Source organism: Nicotiana sylvestris, chromosome 2, assembly GCF_000393655.2.
Source record: "Nicotiana sylvestris chromosome 2, ASM39365v2, whole genome shotgun sequence".
Taxonomy (NCBI): Eukaryota; Viridiplantae; Streptophyta; class Magnoliopsida; order Solanales; family Solanaceae; genus Nicotiana; species Nicotiana sylvestris.
In genome coordinates, this window is record NC_091058.1 from 61,250,600 (window position 1) to 61,267,281 (window position 16,682).

General features: G+C 35.8%; 2 protein-coding genes across 2 annotated transcripts; both read left to right on the top strand.

Moving 5' to 3' along the window:
- Positions 1–1,212: 1,212 nt before the first annotated feature.
- Positions 1,213–6,115, top strand: LOC104227227 (E3 ubiquitin-protein ligase WAV3-like). The gene is made up of 2 exons (XM_009779429.2): positions 1,213–1,712; positions 3,941–6,115. The coding sequence occupies exons 1-2, from the start codon at positions 1,521–1,523 to the stop codon at positions 5,882–5,884; spliced, it is 2,136 nt and encodes a 711-aa protein (XP_009777731.1). The 5' UTR covers positions 1,213–1,520; the 3' UTR covers positions 5,885–6,115.
- Positions 6,116–13,443: 7,328 nt separating this feature from the next.
- On the top strand, positions 13,444–15,106 carry LOC104227234 (photosystem I reaction center subunit III, chloroplastic-like). The gene is made up of 2 exons (XM_009779439.2): positions 13,444–14,070; positions 14,720–15,106. The coding sequence occupies exons 1-2, from the start codon at positions 13,694–13,696 to the stop codon at positions 15,027–15,029; spliced, it is 687 nt and encodes a 228-aa protein (XP_009777741.1). The 5' UTR covers positions 13,444–13,693; the 3' UTR covers positions 15,030–15,106.
- Positions 15,107–16,682: the final 1,576 nt, after the last annotated feature.

A 16,682-nucleotide genomic window follows, 5' to 3' on the forward strand; every position in this document is an offset into this window, starting at 1 on the left:
GACCAAACGTAGCGGTCTTAGCCGTAGTAACTGCTAACTTTGCCTCCTGCTTAGCCTTCTTATACCACTCCCTGTTAGCCCTCTTCTCCCCCTCGCATATGCTTTCTACTAGCTTCAAATAAGCTATTTTCTTAGCTTCCAATTTTCCTTGAACCTCTTCGTTCCACTATCGGTCCCCTTTGTGTCCACCAGAGAAATCCTTCGAGACCCCTATCACATCTCTCGTCGCTCTCTAATACAATTCGCTATCATAGTCCACATACAGCTTGCATCCCCACTACTCCTCCAAGCTCCCATAGCCATCAATCTCTCCCCCAACTCCTGTGCTTTGTCCTTAGTCAACACACCCCACCTAACCCTAGATAGACCAGACAAAACCCTCCACATCCTCGTCTACCTGATATCTAAGTTCATAACCAAAAGCTTATGCTGAGTTGTAAGATGCTCACTCGAGATGACCTTGTATCCGTACATAATCCCCTATCACATTTCTTTAGGAGTGATCAGATGATCAGGTGCTCCGCCTTTTCAGGAAACACGAATTAGCATTTACCAGAATTTACAAATAATTGATAGTTTGATTCATGCGATAGAGAAAAATAGTCTTTGAATAAAATATGGGATTATCTAGTCATGTATTTGGCTGAATTAATTTTTCGGCATAAGCAATCATTGATTAGTTATACAAAATTTTGATATTGTTCTTATACATTCAATGCCGTATAATAATCCTAGCTACTCCGAATAAAAAATAACGTTAGGGGCATTTGATTATTGGGATTAGGTATTATAATCTCGGGAGGTCGGGATTAATTTTTAGATTGTATTTGTCCTATGTTTAGTTATTGGTATTAGCTAATATCGGTACAAAATTTATATCAAAATGGTTATATAACTATCCCATATTGGATGTGGAATAGTAATCTTAGAATTATAATCCTAAATTTTTAATTATAATTTTAAGATTGTTAATCTCTAAATATCCCGCTTTGCAATCAAATGACACCATACTAAATATTTAGTTCCCGTATTCTAGTCTCGGTAACACTTGTTTGCGGACCTAACCGCGAGAATTGTAAATTACCAAAAAGTCAGCTATAAGGATCTAGACAATTAAAATATGAAGATATATTACAATAAATGAAATTGAAAGTTGCCCAAAATTACTCCCCTCTTCCCTCTCTTACTTTATTTATTACTATTATTACTGAAAATGGTAACATGCAGTTTTATTCTCTCACCCATACAATTACTCCTTGCTAAAATGAAAAGCCCTTCCGTTTTTGGAACCAAATCAAAAGAGAGAGAAGAAGGGCGAATAATTAATTAGATCAAATCAGATACACTTTGCCGTATCACACAAACAAAATTCTTGTCACTATTTTAAAATCCAAATTGTCTTTCTTTTTTCTCTCTTCTTCTCCAATTTCACGTTTGTTATTTTTTCCCATACAAACCCAAACCCTAAAATCCATTATATTCCTTTTTCTTGCTCTATAGAAAGAGCTAAAACGAGAAGAATGTCAGGGACATGGAGCAAACTGCAGAAGACGCTGTCGTTTAGGCAACAGCCTAAGTCTCCTACCGATAATGGTGCATCCTCCGGTTCCAATTCCAAATCACCACCACCTCCTCGGCCGCCCTCCGCCCCTTCTTCCTCCTCTTTCTCCCGTTTCTCCCGAAGTTTCAGCTCCACCTCCCGATCCTCTAAGGTCCGCTTTTCTCTTTTCTTTTAAATAATTTTGTCCTCTTTTTCTTTTTCTTTTTTTTTGTTGAGTTTTTCGGTTGTTTCTTCCTTGTTTTTCGCCGGTAGTATTTGATTTGTTATCCATTTTGATTCGCCGGAAAGTCGGTTTTTGCTTCACCGGTGATGACAACTGCTATTTTACCATCGCGAAAATGGAGCAGAATTTTGTGCTTTTCCTAAACTGGAGGGAGAATTGATTTTGGACAAAAATACATTCGTTATTTTGCGAAATTTACTGGATTCTTCCGTTTTGGGGGATCTGAGCCGGGGTACTATTGGGAATTCACTTTTTAATTTATCACGTTTGTTTGGTTTATTTGAATCAATGAATAAACTAAAAGGAAAGCCAGCTTTACAAGGCATTAGATGACGAATGCATAGATGATTACTATACTGCCCTCCGCTCTACTTTGGTATCAACGCCCTTTTGTAAAGGTCAAAAAGGTCATTTCGTTGTCTAAATAGGAGTAGTTGAGAACTAAAAGTTGACCTTTCTTGGGTTTCCGTGCCAGGCTTTTTCTGAGTTTGTCTTTGTGAAAATACCTTTTCTACTCTTAAAATTGATGCTAGTGTACAACCACTATTAATGAAGGTACAACCAATATCCTACGCATTAGAACAACCAAAACTATTTATTACCGACTCATTTCATTTTTTAAATAAGATAAGAGGTAGATTATTTATTGGGTAGCTGAGAATTTTGATGATTTCAGGTTTGGACAAATGGGGGATCTGGCTGAGATCTTTTTGACAACTTCTTACGCCAGCTATGTGTGTGTGCCCATGTCTAGTAAAAGAAGTTGGATTGAATGAAGCTGGACCAGTTCTAAAAATATAGGATTATAATTGGCAATAGCTTAGACGTAACAACAATTGACTTTGCCACCTAGAAAAGGACGGACTTTTTTTTTATGCCACTACGTGTTTGCTTCACATGGAGTATATTAGATGTGGGCAAGATGCAGTTAGTTTTTCATATTGAAATGCTAATTTGCTAGAATTGGTTAGTAGTAGCAATTGCCACTACTAATGAAATGTTTTTTTTGTTCCAGTCAAAGATTGTCACGTGGCCCAATTAAAAATCGTCACGTCATTAAATAAAAGATCCACAAGTTTTGCCGTTAATCGCGGGGTATTTTTGTTAATAGAATTAACTTCGTGTGTTTTTTTGAACGGATAAATGGGCGGAGTGTATTTTTTTGAACGGATAGATAGACGGAGGGTATTTATAAACCATTTAGCAAACGATAGGGATAGTTTGACCCTTTTCAGATATTTCATTAGTTTTGTCAGTACTTGGTTTAGGTAACTAGATGTCCTCATGTATATTTTATTGGAGTATATTTTATCGAAAAGTCCTTACTGCTTAAACAAATGACTTCATTTTGATCGATATTTCATAAAGTTAATACTTATATACCTAATGATTCCAAAAGCTTATTTCATCAATGATTTAAGTTATTGAATGAGTCGGTAACTGGGTCCGAGTGACTTATCTATTCCCGGAAAAAAGCCCAAAGGTTCCAGAACCTTTTTATTATTGAAAATACTTACCGTGAATGTACAGTCGAAGCAGTTTTACTGTTTTAACCATGAATGTCACACTGGGGGCAAAGGTTGCAAGTAAGGGCTTATGTCATGAAAGTCTTTGCATGATTGCTTAGTAACTTCTTTTTTCTTTTTCTTTTTTATAATGATAAGAGTCCGAGTTAACTTGCGTGAACCTCGATTATTCCACCGAATAGCCACTAGTGCCGGCATATAGTAACTCTGCCCACTAAGGCTTAGGCAGACAAGAAGAATCATCTATTATTTTTTGCCTTCGTTAGGATTTGAACCTTTACACCACTTCATTGATCATTGGACCGCACCCTCGGGTGCGATTGCTTGGTGACTTCATCAGTTTGTTTGGTCAGAAAATTGGTATTGCTGCTCTTTTACTTAGCTTTTCTTTGCCCTTGTCCCATGTATACCTTATGATAGATTCAAATTTCTGTGCTTTGGTTAACCTGCTGTTCAACAGAGTCCACTACAATTTTTTTTGAGTGGATATATAAACTATAGCTTCATCAATGTTTCTTAAGTTAATTGAGGAATTGACTAGGGACATGTGGTTACATACGGATATATTTATTGGCTGATTACAGTATTCTCACTATACTTGCCACTTTGTCTATTTTATTGTGATTGCAGCGAACATGTGCCATTTGCCTTGGGAGTATGAAACCTGGGAATGGTCAGGCCATATTCACTGCTGAATGCTCCCACTCCTTCCACTTCAGCTGCATTGCCAACAGTGTTAAGCATGGAAACTACCTCTGCCCTATCTGCAGATGCAAATGGAAAGAGATTCCTCTCATGTCGTCCTTCAGTACTGATGCAACCATTAACAGTGCAGGACGGACTCGTGTCTCTCCACTTGAAGATCATTACCCTGACAATGTTTCTCGTGTTCCACCACCGGTATCTCTCCCCCTTCCTGAGCCCCTTCACTTCTCTGATGATGAACCTCTTCCCAGCATTACCGTGGACCAGACCTCCTCCCCTTCCACTGTTCATTCAGAGAGTGTAGTCTTGAGAGCTTTTCCAGAATATTCTGCAGTTGCGGCTTCCGAAGCTGTGTCAAGATTTGCTGTTCTTGTTGGAGTAAGGGCACCCCCACTTGCTGATGATGCTCGGCACCGAGAGCGTGCGCGTATTGACCTAGTCACAGTTCTAGATGTTAGTGGCAGCATGGCTGGATCAAAATTGTCACTCCTGAAGCAAGCAGTTTGTTTTGTCATAGATAACTTGGGGCCTTCTGACCGTCTAGCTATTGTTACGTTTTCATCCGGAGCTCAAAGAAACTTTCCCTTGCGAAGGATGACAGAGCAAGGGCGTCGAGAGGCTGCACAGGCTGTCAATGCCATTTCAGCAAATGGTGGGACAAATATCGTGGAAGGGCTCAAAAAGGGGGTCCGAGTTCTTGAAGAAAGGCGTGAAAGGAATCCAGTTGCTAGCATTGTTCTCTTGTCAGATGGGAGAGACACCTATAACGGGGATAATGCCAACCAACGGCATAGTCCTAGGAACCGCAGATCCTCAAATGCAACATCAGGCCCAGAATATCTGAATCTATTGCCTTCTTCCATTTGTCCTCGCAATAGAGAAGCACTAGCAGCAGACCAGCTTCCAACTTTTCATGTGCATACATTTGGGTTTGGTTTAGACCATGATTCCTCTGCTATGCATGCTATCTCAGATGCATCAGGTGGTACATTTTCATTCATTGAGACTGTTGGTACTGTCCAAGATGCCTTTGCAATGTGTATTGGTGGTCTCCTCAGTGTTGTAGCCCAGGAGCTAAAACTTACTGTTAGGTCAGCATCTCGTGGAGTGGATATTGGATCCATCCCTTCAGGAAGATATACAAGTGAAATTTCTGTACAGGGAAAGCAAGGTGTAATAAACATTGGGAACCTGTATGCAGATGAGGAAAAAGAATTCCTTGTCTACTTGTCTGTTCCCTCAGCTGAAATTGAAGGAAGCGCAACAAAGACATCTCTGTTGCAAATTACATGTGGTTACAAAAATGCCACATCCGAAGAGATGGTCAGTGTGGAGGGTGAGACAGTTGAGATACGTAGGCCACCAGTACTGTCTCCTACAGATGTGCTAGTAAGTCGTGAGGTTGATAGACAGATAAACAGGCTGGCGGTAGCAGAAACCATTGCAGAGGCACAACAGATGGCAGAAATGGGAAATCTTGAGGGTGCTCAAGCTGTTCTAGCTAATAGAAGATCCTCTCTTCTATCTTCTGTATCTGCGCAAGCAGGTGATGCTCTTTGTAACTGGCTTGACACTGAACTCACCGAAATCAGAGAGAGGATGGCGAGCAGGGAACGCTATGAACAAACAGGACGAGCCTATGTTCTCTCGGGTTTGAGCTCACATTCTTGGCAAAGAGCCACAACTAGAGGAGACACAACAACACAAATAATATCGCAAGGTGGTAGCTCAAGCAATAGTGGCGCCATTGGCTATGAGACTCCATCTATGATCAACATGGTCTCAAAGTCACAGAACCTAAGTCTTGCCAATCGTGTTGAACAAGTTCCTCGTCCCAACAAGACATGCAACTTAACTCCAAGATCTTAGTAAACATTTCTAACCCCATTCGTTCTCAGCGTGATAGGCAACTGAACAACAGCACTCTTCTCGTGATATAATTCTGTGGTATATTTGACCCTACTATACTTTTTTTTTTTGCTCCATTTGTTTTTTCTTTTAGTTCTCCATAGTTGAATCATTTTCAAATTAGATTCTTTTGGATTGACGTCTCTACATTTCGGAATAATATGTTAGAGCTGATAACCGTTTTTCTGCTGAGATCGTCCTCTTATTAGAGAATACTATACTCGTCCCTTTTCGATTCTGTAAGGATTTCAAAGAGGTTTTAAATGATCATGGGCTACTCTAAACATAGCCTTAAGGTTTAGAATTGGATGCTCAGATTCTTTTCAAAAATTAGAAACATAAATCCCTAAGAATGGGTAGTGTTTAATATGCGAACAGCCATTGGTCGAATATGACGTTTCTATTAAGAAAAGATGTTTGTGCTTTTGCATTTAAGCTGGCGATCACGAAATAGATACTCCTCCCGTTCACAATAAGTGATCAATTTATTTTTTCAATTTGGTTCAAAATAAGTGTCCAGCTATGTAATCAAGAAAGAATTCAATTTGTTTTTACAAAATAACCCCTATATACATATCCCTAAAAAGTTTTCTTTCTCCTTACATTAATGTTTAATTAGGGGTAGTTTAGTCATAGTAGGTATTTTTGTATAAAATTTAATATTTTCTTAATGGGCGTGTAGGGAGTTCTTGGAGGGAAGGATGCCGAGGGTCTATTGGAAACAACCTCTTTACCCCAGGGTAGAGATAATATCTGCGTACACACTACCCTTCCCAGACCCCACTAGTGGAATTATGTTGGATTATTGTTGATGCGTGCTAAAAGCAAATTTGTTGAATCGGATGAAGTAGTGTAATAAGTAATCTTCTAAGAGTTAGTTACGTCAATATACTAGTTAGTAGTTACATGTCGTAGCATCAGAAGATATGACATTAATAATATTAGAAGGGGACGCTCACATTGAAACGTCCGTCAATGAGCTCATTTTGGCTACTTCCACATATCAATCCTAATCAATTTTTAGGGTGTGGTTGGTACGAAGAAAAATATTTTTCGGAAAATGTTTTTTAATTTTTTTATGTTTGGTTGGCTTAAATGCTTTGGAAATATTTTTCTCTAATTGGAGAAAAATATTTTTCCTATCAAAAGAAGGTAAAACATTTTCCAAAATTCTTTTTTAACATTCTCCACCCTATTTTCTAAGCACACCAACCCACCCTCACCCACCCTACCCCAAACCACCCTCCCCCAGAACCGACACCCCCACCTCGCCCATCACCAACCTAAATAGAACTATTATTAAGAGTATTTTTTATGTTGTAGATAGAGTATTTTTTTTTATTTCAACAAAATGAGTATATTCTTTTCGTAAAAGCATTTTCTTTCATTCAACAAAATGAGTAATTTTCTTTCATGATGTAGAAAAGATACTTTCTTTTTCAATAAAATAAAGCTTGGGATAATTTAATTTCACATAAGTGCAGCCCACATAGGTGCTCTTCATTTGCGTACCCACCATTTTAAGTTTTCATCCGTATAGCCAATGAAGCCCTCTAACATCATTGTTTGACTGACATTATCGTCTGACATCAATCTCATAATGATCTCTTTCCTTCTTCTTTTTTCTATTTCTCCTATTTGTTTTTTTCTCTTCCAGATTAATGTGACTATCTCACAAAAAGTCAAGTCATCACGTGATTTTAAATCCTTACTTTTTCCCCCTCTCTTTGCCTTATTTTTGTCCGAACTTTACCAAAAAAGGATTATATTGTCATTTTATATATATATATATATATATATATATATATATATATATATATATATATATATTTCTACACAATTGTACATTGGAATGCAATGTAAATACTTTATTATATGCTCGTATATATATAATTATACACTCTTATATACATATTTATACAATATATATATAATACATATGTATGAGTATACAACATATGCATTGAATGTACATAAATTCAACATGCATATTTTACATTAGAAAAAAACTTTCCAGCCATCATTAAACCTTTATTTCAACACAATATTTACCATATAAAAAAAAGTGTCAAACTTTCATGAAGACCTCTTGTACAATAATAATGTATATACACCCTTATACATTGAAAAAAAATATAATTATACATCATTATACACAAATCTATACACTTATACCTATTTTATACATAATTATATAATATTTGTATAAGTGTGTATAAACACCAATTATACGGCATATGCACTGAAAAATACCTTATGTTCATCACTACACCTCTGTTTTAACACCAATATTATCAAAAAGAACAAGAAAAAAGAAGAAGAAGAACCAATCAGCTCAAGATAGGTCTAGATGAATCCCAAATTCTTAAATTTTGTCTCACCCGATCAATAATACTATTATTAGTCAATACCCATCTGAATTGAAGCACCAATTCACAATGAAAACTTCTAGATCTGAAAACTTTAGCTTCGTTAGTGGCAGAATTATGATTTTTGGGACTTGTATTTCGATACTAAATGCTCACAGTAAGAGACTCGAGATTTATCAATCAAAATTACTTAAATCATTAATGGGTCAAATGTTTTCTTCCTCAATCCTTTCAAATGAACAACTAACTTCATATTCTTCATCTTACTCTAGACTTTCATCTTTTTGCATTAGAAAAGTTTGAGAGAATTAAAAAAAGTTAAGAAAAATTAGATCTGGAAATTAGAGAGGAGAAAAGATAGGATGAAATATAGATTTAAAAATTCTAGAAGATAAAAAATGAATATGGGAGATAGATCAAAAAAATACAGAGGATAGAAGATGATGGCCTGTAGAGAATGAAGAGGCACATGGAGAGAGAGCATTTTGGGCGTGTAGGAAAAAAGAGAACTAGGTTAGTGATTGAAATCTTTCCTTCAAATTCTATACAAACTGGACTATAGCGGGTAAACTTTAAAAACATGGCCCATTTTTTGTTGTGGTGTAAAATCATGTGTATTTTCTTGTAATTGTTTTTTTTGTTTTTGTTTTGTTATCAAACTCAAATTTTAACGTTATTCTTGTGTGATAAAAGTAAAGTAACACATTAATTACTTTGAGTTTGTGTGAATTTGAAATGAATAATTAAATTCTTGAAGAAAATAGAGTTCGGGGTTTGAGGGGAGGGGGGAAGGAGTACAAAAAATATGGGGATTTTGGGGAAGGTGGGTTGAGGAGAGTAACATAAAAATTATTTTCCTAAAATTATTTTTTACTATCTAACCAAACACTAGAAAATATTTTTCCCCGAAAAAAAAATTGCACTCACCAAACTAACAAAGAAAAATAAATGATAAAACCACTTAATTTTCAGAAAAATATTTTTCTTTGTACCAAACACACCATTAATGTCAAAGAATTTTCATTGGGTAAATATCACGAGTTGTCTCAAAACTTAAAGAATAATAATTGCACTAATAAGTAGTACTCAATGACTTTGCTAAACCTAGTCAGTGAGGCACATCTTGTGTTTATCACTTCGCAGGAGCACTTGCCACTATATTATGATTCAAGTGCACGCACTGTTAGTAAACTATTTCCCATTTGTTTATTCACCAAACATGTCTTAAATAATTTAATTGGTTTTTAGTTTTTTCTAGGGGTGTCAATAGTTCGGTTCGGCCGGTTATTTTATAAAATTTATACCATATAAATTTTTCGGTTATTCTATTATGTATAACCAAAATTAGACTTTTCGAAACCGTCTCAATCATGTCGGTTTCTCTTTGGTATCGATACGGTTCAGTTAATTTTCGGTATTTTTTTTATATCATGTAAAATTCACCAGTAGAAGTAGAATGCAATAACATACATTATTTTATTGGACTTAGCAAAATTATCTAGACATTTTTACTGTTTAAAGGGTGATGAATTAAAAAAAAAAAGATGGCTAGAGTATAGATCCATCAACTATTCTAGAACAGCGTAAAAGAAATCAAACAAAGGCAAAGAAAATATAAATCACACGAGTTGAAAGATATACCAAGCTGGGACTCAAGAATAAAATCTATAGAAGATTAAATATTCAAAAAAATAAATCCAAATTATATGAATGGAAACATATTCAATACATTGTAGTTTGCTACTCATAATCGCTAGAATACTTTGTGTCTTGGTAATAAAGATACTTGAAATAACTTAGTTTAAGTAGAAGTAGCATAATTGGTTTTAAGAATTAGTATTTTGAGTTTAATTACTTGTTGGCTTGTAATAGTTTTCATAATTCCAAGGCCCAAAGAAAATTTAATGCATTATTACTTTTAAACTTACTAAATAAATATATTTTCTACATGTAAAATTTATTTGGTACGGTTCGGTATTTTTTCGGTTTATTTTTATAAAATAAAAAACCTACCCTAATTATCGGTGCGGTTACAGATTTATATAAAAACCTACGGTTTCTTAAAAAGAAACATAAAAATCGGTTCGGTGCGGTACGGTTCGGTCGATTTAGAAGGTTTTCGAATATCCATTGACACCCCTAGTTTTTTCCCAGCACAAGCTTTTAATGTTACCTACGTTTTGTTACGTGAAATAAAAATAATATCACAACTGAATACCATTATAGGAAGACTAGAAAAATACAATTTGTTCAATTTATTTAAAAGTAAATTCTGTGTTCCAAGGCCTTAAAAACCTCTTTCAGCATCACCTCAATTTGCGTGCGCAATCCGGACGCGTAGCCGGAAAGCCGTTATGTGAAAATCTGTGAAAAATAATGAATTTTGACTTTAAAATGAATTTAAGTTGACCGAAACTTCGGTCAACATTTTGGGTAAGCAAACCCGGACCCATGATTTGACGGTCTCGGAGGGTCCGTAGGAAAATGTGGGACTTGGGCGTATGCCCGGAATCGAATTCCGAGGTCCCAGGCCCGAGAAATGAATTTTTAAGAAAATTATTTTCTGGAATTATTTATGAGTTTTGGAAATGAAATGTGTTTAAAATTTGATGGTATCGGGCCCGTATTATGGTTTCGGAACCCGGTACAGGTCTTATATGTGATTTAAGTCGAGTCTGTGAAATTTGGTAAGAAACAGACTTGAAATGATATGAATCGGACCTTATTTGAGGAAATTGGAAAATTTGAAGTTCTTACGAAATTTCATGATTTTGATGTTAAATTCATAGTTGTTGATGTTATTTTAGTGATTTGAATGCACGAGCGAGTCCGTATGATATTTTTAGATTGGTGTACATATTTGGTTTGGAGCCCCGAGGGCTCGGGTGAGTTTTGGATAGGCCACGGGGTGGATTTGGACTTGAGAAATTGCAGGCTTCAGCTGTTTCATTGCAGGCCTGCAGGCTTCGCAAATGCGAAGGCTAAGTCGAAAATACGAAACAGCCGAGGCCAGCCCTTCCTCGTAAATGCGAGATTTTTCCTTCGCAAATGCGATACTCCCCATTTAGGCCTGTTATCACAAATGCGATTGTATGTTCGCAATTCCGACCTCGCAAATGTGAGAGTCACTTTGCAAATGCGAGCTTAGCAGAAGTCTGGGTTCGCAATTGCGAACCCTGGTCGAAATTATGACATCTGCGACTTGCAATTTTATAACTTAGCCGAAAATCTTTCATTTTTCACACTCTTTCAAAACCAAAACACTCTTGGGCGATTTTTCAAAGACAACTCTTCTTCCAAATCGATTGTAAGTGAATTTTACCTCGTTTTCTTCAATCATTGATATCTTTTCATATGATTTAAACTCAAAATCAATGATTTTCATGAGGAAATTGGGTGTTTTGGGTAGAACATAGGTTTTTCAAAAATTGGGGATTTGGACTTCGATTTGATGTCCGATTTCAAAACAAATTATATATTTGGATTCGTGGGGGAATGAGTAATCGGGTTTTAGTTCGAACCTCAGGTTTTGACCATGTGGGCCCGGGGGCGATTTTTGACTTTTGGGTAAAACTTTAGAAAACTCATTTTCATGCATTAGAATTGATTCATTTAGCGTTTATTGATGTAATTAAGTAACTTATGGCTAGATACGAGCGAATTGGTGGTGGAATCAAGAGGTAAAGCGATAATTGAGACTTGAATTGTGTTCGTGGCATCGAGGTAAGTGTTTGGTCTAACCTTAACTTGAGGTATTAGGAGTCGTGTCTTACTTGCTACGTGTTAATTGTGGAGTACGGCGTATAGGCATGGTGATGAGTATCTATACGTCGGTGTTAAGCATGCCCGTGAGTCTTGTATTGTAATTGTTATGACTCCGTTGTGGTTTACTGCGCTTCACATTTTATTATCATTATTGTTCCCTTGTCGGGATGTTATTATCATTATTGTTCCCTTATCGGGATATTATTATCATTATTGTTCCCTTGCTGAGATGTTATTGTCATATTATTGTTCTCTTGCCGGGATGTTTGTTTGATATTATTGATCCCTTGCCGGGACCCTTTTTTTTGATTGGTGTTGACAAAAGAAATGGGAGCGGGTTGCACGCCTGTAACGGTAATATGTGAAATAGGAGCGGGTTGCACACCTGCAACGGTAATATGTAAAATGGGAGCAGGTTGCACGCCTGTAACAGTAATATGTGAAATGGGAGCGGGTTGCACGCATGCAATGGTAATATATGAGATGGGATCGGGTTGCGCGCCTGCAACGGTATTACGTGTGTGCCTGTTTCTTCTATTTCTTTATTTTTGCTGGTAACTGATTTATGACATTCCTTATGTTTCTCTACTGTCGTTCTGTTGTTACCTGTTACACCCCGCAACATGTTTTCCCCGCCCAATTTTAATTGTAATTATCTGCTTCTATTTCCGTTGTATATGATTTAATTGCACAGGTTTATTTGGTAGTCTGGTCCTAGCCTCGTCACTACTTCGCCGAGGTTAGGCTAGGCACTTACCAACACATGGGGTCGGTTGTGCTGATACTACACTCTGCACTCTTTTGTGCAGATTCCAGTGTTGTAGACTTCGGACCGCAGTGAGATTGTTGTTTCTTGTTCATCAGGCGGCCCGAGGTAGTCCTGCAGGTGTCCGCAGGCCTTGGCGTCTCCTTTTATCTACTATTCCTGTTTCTTTCATGTATTTCCAGAGACAATGTTGTATTTATTTCTTTCAGACCTTTATTTGTAGTACTCCTAGACAGAGTGTGAAGTTGTGACACCAGTCTTGAGTAGATTTGTTATGGATTGGTATTAGCAGTATTATTAAAACTTTGCAATGCAACCTTCCGCTTATTCAATTCTGTTGTTATCTAATTGTTGGCTCTAAACTGTTATCGGATTAAAAATAGAAACACAGTATATAGTTCAGTTGGTTGACTTGCCTAACTTTCACTAGTAGACGTCATAAGGACTCCCAAGGGTTGAAAATCCGGATCGTGACAAATTTAATTTATAGTACAGCAGTTTTCACGAAAATTAAGTTCCGAGTTTACCCTTGCAAAATAAATTCCAAAACCTCAAGACACGTGGAGGCCACACCATAGGAGGCGTATCTATATCTGTGATCCCTGGTTCTTGCTCTTCACATATAATCTCACAGATAAAAATTTCAGAAAATCTCCAAAGCTCACAAAATCTTACTCAATTATCCAATCAAACCCCTCCACGTAAGCTCTCTTCTACTCCATTTCCCTACCTTATCCTCTTCCTTCATCACTAATATTCCTTTTTCTAAAAACCATCCCTTCACTCTCCACACTCCATCTCCAAACTCTCCTTCTTAATTCTACCAATTTTCTTGAAAATAATACCTTAAAAAAAGTAGAAAAAAACACCATGTCTCTCACTATTCCTACAAACCTTTCAAAATCCATAACAACACCTAGGTTTAGCTCTCAATTTAGCACAAAACCAAGAACTTCAACCATTGTTTGCTCTTCAAACCAAACCCCTTCATCTAATTCAACAGAGGATACTTCTTCTTCATTAAAGGCTTTTTCTGCTGCACTTGCTTTGTCTTCTATTCTATTGTCAGCACCAGTGCTTCCAGCTTCTGCTGACATCTCGGGGCTCACTCCATGCAAGGAATCAAAGCAGTTTGCTAAGCGTGAGAAGCAACAGATCAAGAAACTTGAGAGTTCTCTCAAACTTTATGAGCCTGATAGTGCTCCTGCCCTGGCTATTAAGGCTACTGTTGAGAAAACCAAGCGCAGGTTTGTCTTCAATTTCCCTCATTCTTCAAGTTTTTCGTTGTTAGGTGATTCTTACGTCGACAAAATACGAAAGAAATTGCTGAGTATATAAGTAAACAAGTCTTAGGCCGTAGTGACGTGTTTTAAAGATGTGTCAGCCTTGGCCCAAAATGGATAATATTACTAGTGGTGGGGTAGGCTGTTACATTCGGTGGCGGACGCACGTGGTGGCAAACAGGTTCAATTGAACCCGCTTCATCAAAAGATAATACTGTGTATATGTATAAATTATGATTAAAGTTGCGTAAATATTTTATAATATTTTATTTGAACCCACTTGACAACTACTATTTGACGATTAAAGTTATGTACTTCTAAAATTGAACCCGCGTGCAAAAAATCCTGGGTCGGCCACTGGTTACATTCTAGGAATATCATGGAATTTTCCTAATTATGTATTTTTTCCTTACCAAGGGAACCTTGACATAACTAGTAAAGTTGTTGCCATGTGATTAGGAGGTCACGGATTTGAGCCGTGGAGACAGTCTCTTGCAGAAATGTAGAGTTCTCGGTCCTTCCATGACTCCGCATATATCGGGAGCTCAGTGCACGGGCAGCCCTTTGTATACTTTTTCCATACATAATAATGAATGATAAATTGGGTTTGCAGATTTGACAACTATGGGAAACAAGGACTGTTGTGTGGATCAGATGGATTGCCACATTTGATAGTGAGTGGAGACCAAAGGCACTGGGGAGAGTTTATCACACCAGGGATTCTCTTCTTGTACATTGCTGGTTGGATTGGGTGGGTTGGAAGGAGTTACTTGATTGCTGTAAGAGATGACAAGAAACCAACTATGAAGGAAATCATCATTGATGTTCCTTTGGCTAATAAGCTCATCTGGAGAGGCTTCAGCTGGCCTGTTGCTGCTTATAGAGAGTTGTTGAATGGAGAGCTCACTGACCCTAATTTCTGATTTCATTCATTTTTCTCTTGTTGGAGTATTGTACTCTCACTTGTTTATATTTAATGAAAGAATGTGAATTCCCTATATTAATTATGTGTTGATCTTGTGGATCTTCATTAACGTTTGTAAAAATGTGTGTTTAGACGATTTTATCACGATTCAAGCTCATGACAATACGAAAAAAAAAGTCAAATATGTGACGGACAATTCTGTCGCAATTCATTGTTTGTGACGGAATCACAAATGCCTCATAATCTTTGGTCGTAAATCGTTTATCGACGGAATTGCATTCCATCACAAATTTTGTGACTAATTTAATGGTTAGTAAAATATTTGTGACTAACTAAATCTATCACAAATTTAGCTTTTAAACTTTCAAATTTAATAAATTATAATTATATTTAATTATCTAAAAGCATAAAATAATTAAAAATGGCAATCAAAATATAACAAACATAATGTTAAATATATTATTCAAAAGTTTGAAGTTAAATATGCAAACTTCAGGGGTAAATTTCACAAATGGTCATATAACTATGACACTTTGTCACTAAAGTCATATAACTTTGTTTTCTCATACAAAAGTCATAAAACTTTCACTACTTTACTCAAAAAGTCATAGTTAACCGGCAAAGACAGTTCTTCGGTAATTTTTTTGTATTTTACCATTTTTTTATTTTTTAAATTCAATCTAATAAATTATGACTCAATTAAAATAGAAAATTTTACCTCCTATATCAAAGGCATACACTCTATTCAGAAGCGGATCCGGGATTTGATTCTTATGAGTTCCTACCGTAATTTCAAATTTATATGCAATAATAACTGGGTTCACAGTTAGATATTTAATTATAAAAAGAGTAGAGATGCTGTTTCGAAAAGACACTCAGCTCAACATAATAAAAGGACAAAAGAAGAGAATATTAGTTTCGCCACAGAGTATATTAGGACTTCTAATATAATTCAAATAATTAAGGAAAAATTTAATAATCAAAATTTTAGTTGATTTTATATCCTAAGTATTATAAATATAATTAAATTATAACCTTGTCTAGTATGTAATCCTTTTATAAATGGTAAAAAAAGGTGAACGCTATTTAGCATGCTTTGCGTGTGTACCTCGTCCGAATAAGTAAAAAAATTTATAAATCTTATATTTATTACATTAAAAATTGTATGAGACTCATAAATAGAAGTACGTAAAAGTAAAAAGTATAAATTTCTAAAATTTATCATTATTAATTTTATTTATTTAACTCAATGAAGGAAGATGTTAAGTGACTTCAAAAGCCTAAATGTTATGAAACTGATTAAATTTATAATTTTTTCTAATATAAAATTTATATTTAAAAGATATGATAGAAAGACTTTTATTGGATCAAATTTTCTAGCTAAAAATATAAATTATCAGTGAAGTTCTTACTGAAGTATTTACGAATTAAATTTTATGAATAACGAAATATACTTCTAAACCTAGTAGTAAATATACTTCTAAATCTTATGATTTTTATTTATTAGATTGAATTTAAAAAATAAAAAAAATGGTAAAATACAAAAAAAATTACTGGAGAATTGTCTTTGTTGGTTAACTATGACTTTTTGAGTAAAGTAGTAAAAGTTTTATGATTTTTGTGTGAGAAAAAAAAGTTATATGACTTTAGT